General features: G+C 39.3%; 1 protein-coding gene across 1 annotated transcript; it reads left to right on the top strand.

The window, feature by feature from the left end:
* LOC111593965 lies at nucleotides 1-2,664 on the top strand. The gene is made up of 4 exons (XM_023307056.2): nucleotides 1-151; nucleotides 2,052-2,227; nucleotides 2,290-2,460; nucleotides 2,515-2,664. The coding sequence occupies exons 1-4, from the start codon at nucleotides 1-3 to the stop codon at nucleotides 2,662-2,664; spliced, it is 648 nt and encodes a 215-aa protein (XP_023162824.1).
* Nucleotides 2,665-2,872: the final 208 nt, after the last annotated feature.

The following is a 2,872-nucleotide window of genomic DNA, read 5'->3' as shown; positions in this document are numbered from 1 at the left end:
ATGGTGCGTCAGTCACAGTTATTCATTTTCAATGAGTCTACCGTTATATCCGCCACCATGCCACCAATGTGCCATATGCGTAGCCAAGCAAAGCCCTCAACCAATCCCCAGTCTCCTGCAGAACAGCGACTTCCTCTTAAGACAATAAGCAGTGAGCGTTAACTATGTAGATGGAGCTGATGCTGAGAGCTGAAGCTGAAGCTGGAATTGGAGTTGAAGTTGGAGTTGGAGTTGGAGCTGTGGCAATAACAACGGGGAGCCGTAACAATTGCAACCAGCTCAAAGAGCCAGCTTCTGTGTCGCTCAGTTTTTTTCTTCTTTCGAGTTTCCTGCGTGGGCGGCCCTAATGATGATGTCGCCTGCTGCTGCTGGCTGTGTATTGTTTGTTGTTGTTGCTGTTGTTGCTGGGGGAAATGTGGCGAAAGTCTCAAGTGCTGCCTGCCAAAGTCCCGTTATATTTATGAAAAATATTTTGTTGCATGAAGCGCGATGACAAAAACAAGGAGGCGCAATCATTGCGTTGATTTGCAAAATGGCGCTGATGACAGTCAGGGGACGTGGGCGTGTGCTTACTGATTTTTAATTAAAAAAGCAACAACAAGCAGAAGCGCAAAAAAAAGCGTAAAAAAATAATACACACAGAGAGAACTCCAAAGTGCGCGTCAGAAGGTTTCCTTTTGTTAATCGACTTGATTGTAAATATTTTCTTGTCGGCCCCCTGCTCTGTGCGGCTGTTGGTTTGCCTGTCATGTTGCTGCGCTTCTAACGGCACATTCAACACAGCCCCAGTGACAGTGCCACAGTGCCACAACCAGGCACAAATCTTGCCTTACGTCCCGCCGCCGTCCTTAGTCGCACCTTTACCCCACTGCGCAGCAGCCGCCCCTTTTTGCAACGCGTGTGTCGCAACATTTGCCTTTGTTATTTATGGCAGCATTGTTCTTCTCGTTGTTGTTGCTGTTGTTGCCTTTGCCTTCGTCCCTGCGCTGATGCGTTGCGCGTTTTTTCACGCGCCAAACTTCAGCTGGCTAGCAAAGGTGGGTGCGGCATCAGCAGTTTGTTTTTTGTCATTGCGTTTTTAATTTTGACTTTGACGCCGGCAACAACAATAATGTGAGCGACGCTACGTCTGTCAGCGACAGTTGAATACAATTTTTTTTTTATTTTTGGCAACAAGTTATGGCCACATAAAAAGCGGGTTATAAATAGAGAAGCGCACACACATAGCTAAATAGCAAAGTAGCATAAAGAAAACACATCTGATCTCTAGCCCACATTTGCATCTATCGAAAGGTAAAGTAACTGCAACGGTTGTAGGCCAACGTTTTGTAAGTCTTATTGCTGGCTTATGGTCTGTTTCTTTTATAGGAATACAAGTTTTAATTATAATTAAATAAGGAAATATGGTATATACATATCAATAAAAATAACATAACTAGATAGAAAACTTTATGACATTAATATTTAAATATAATTCCAGACATGTGGCCGACACGGCTGACATATACAAGAAATATCTGGAACATCTATGCTATGCTGCAGGTCTCTGCATAACGAAAGATCAAGCCAAACTCAACTAAAATAAAAAACTCGGATTGTCTAATAAAGCATTGATGCCAAAGTATTAAATAAATTTCTATAACATATACAAATAAATATATATTTATGTATTAGCTAATCTATTTTTGATGTGAAATATAATTTAGGGTTTCGTTTCACCAAATACAATTCAAGCGCAAATCTCTAATTGGAATTGTGTGCTTGGGCTTAGCAAAAAAAAAAAAACATTTTAAATTCTAATAATAAATAAAATTATGGACGTATGCAAAGTTATTATTATTGTTCCCATTATTGATTTTATAATTATTTTCTTATTATTTCTCAGCATTTTCGGATTTAAGTGGCCCAAATATATATATAATTAGAATTATCAAATCAAAATTGAATATTTTTAATGACTTTGTTCACACTGCTGATTAGTTTGCAGCGAGCAGTCAATTTGTGCAGTTTAGGCGTGAAAATAATGTTTTTATTTCGCTTTCTCATTATAGTTGCCTTTGCCATGCCCACTTTGAGTGGATACACAAGGCTCAAGTCAATGGAATGCCATGCAGTTGATCCAAAATTCTTACAAGTCACTAACTGCATCATTAAACCGATTCGACGCAATATCAAAGACGTCCATGTGGTTCTCAAGCTGCTGCAGGGGCCAGTGACAAATGCATCTGTAGGTCGTCTAGTGTTATGCAGTTGCTACATGGTATTCGATTATCTCTGAACACTTTACAGGTTCGTCTGGAACTGAAACAGCGCGGCTATAACAAGCCTGTTTTGTATGGATTCACTGTGGATGCGTGCCGATTTCTGGATGCCAACAATCGTAATACGCTGGCCAATGTTTTCTATAACTTTCTCAAGTTCAACGTTTACACAAACATGAATCATTCGTGTCCGTTCAGCGTGCGTATATGAGAATCAACTTCATATTGATGCTGTTTCGATTCCATATTGCAGGATAGCATCATCATCGACCACTTGCGCCACGACGAGAAATTCAGTTTGCCCTTGCCCTTGTCCATGGGCGACTACAAATTAATGACCTATTGGTATGCCTACAATGTCCTGCGCGTTACCATCCACGTAAACATAGAGACAGTAGCTTAAGCTAACCATATGGATAATGGATTACCATATATAAATGGATTCCAATATATAGTATATATAAATGGATATAATATCTATCCTAAATATGCTAATCCATTTATAATCATTTCCGATTTGATTGACGTAATTAAAGTTTTTTGAGCAACAAAAATCAATTATAGATCACGTTTACTTGATTAGTGCTTATAGATATATTATATATTATATA

The sequence above is a fragment of the Drosophila hydei genome, unplaced genomic scaffold (genome assembly GCF_003285905.1).
Source record: "Drosophila hydei strain 15085-1641.00,03,60 unplaced genomic scaffold, DhydRS2 tig00008122-arrow-pilon, whole genome shotgun sequence".
Taxonomy (NCBI): domain Eukaryota; kingdom Metazoa; phylum Arthropoda; class Insecta; order Diptera; family Drosophilidae; genus Drosophila; species Drosophila hydei.
The sequence above is the reverse complement of the archived record's forward strand: the minus strand, read 5'-3'. Positions and strand labels throughout refer to the sequence as shown.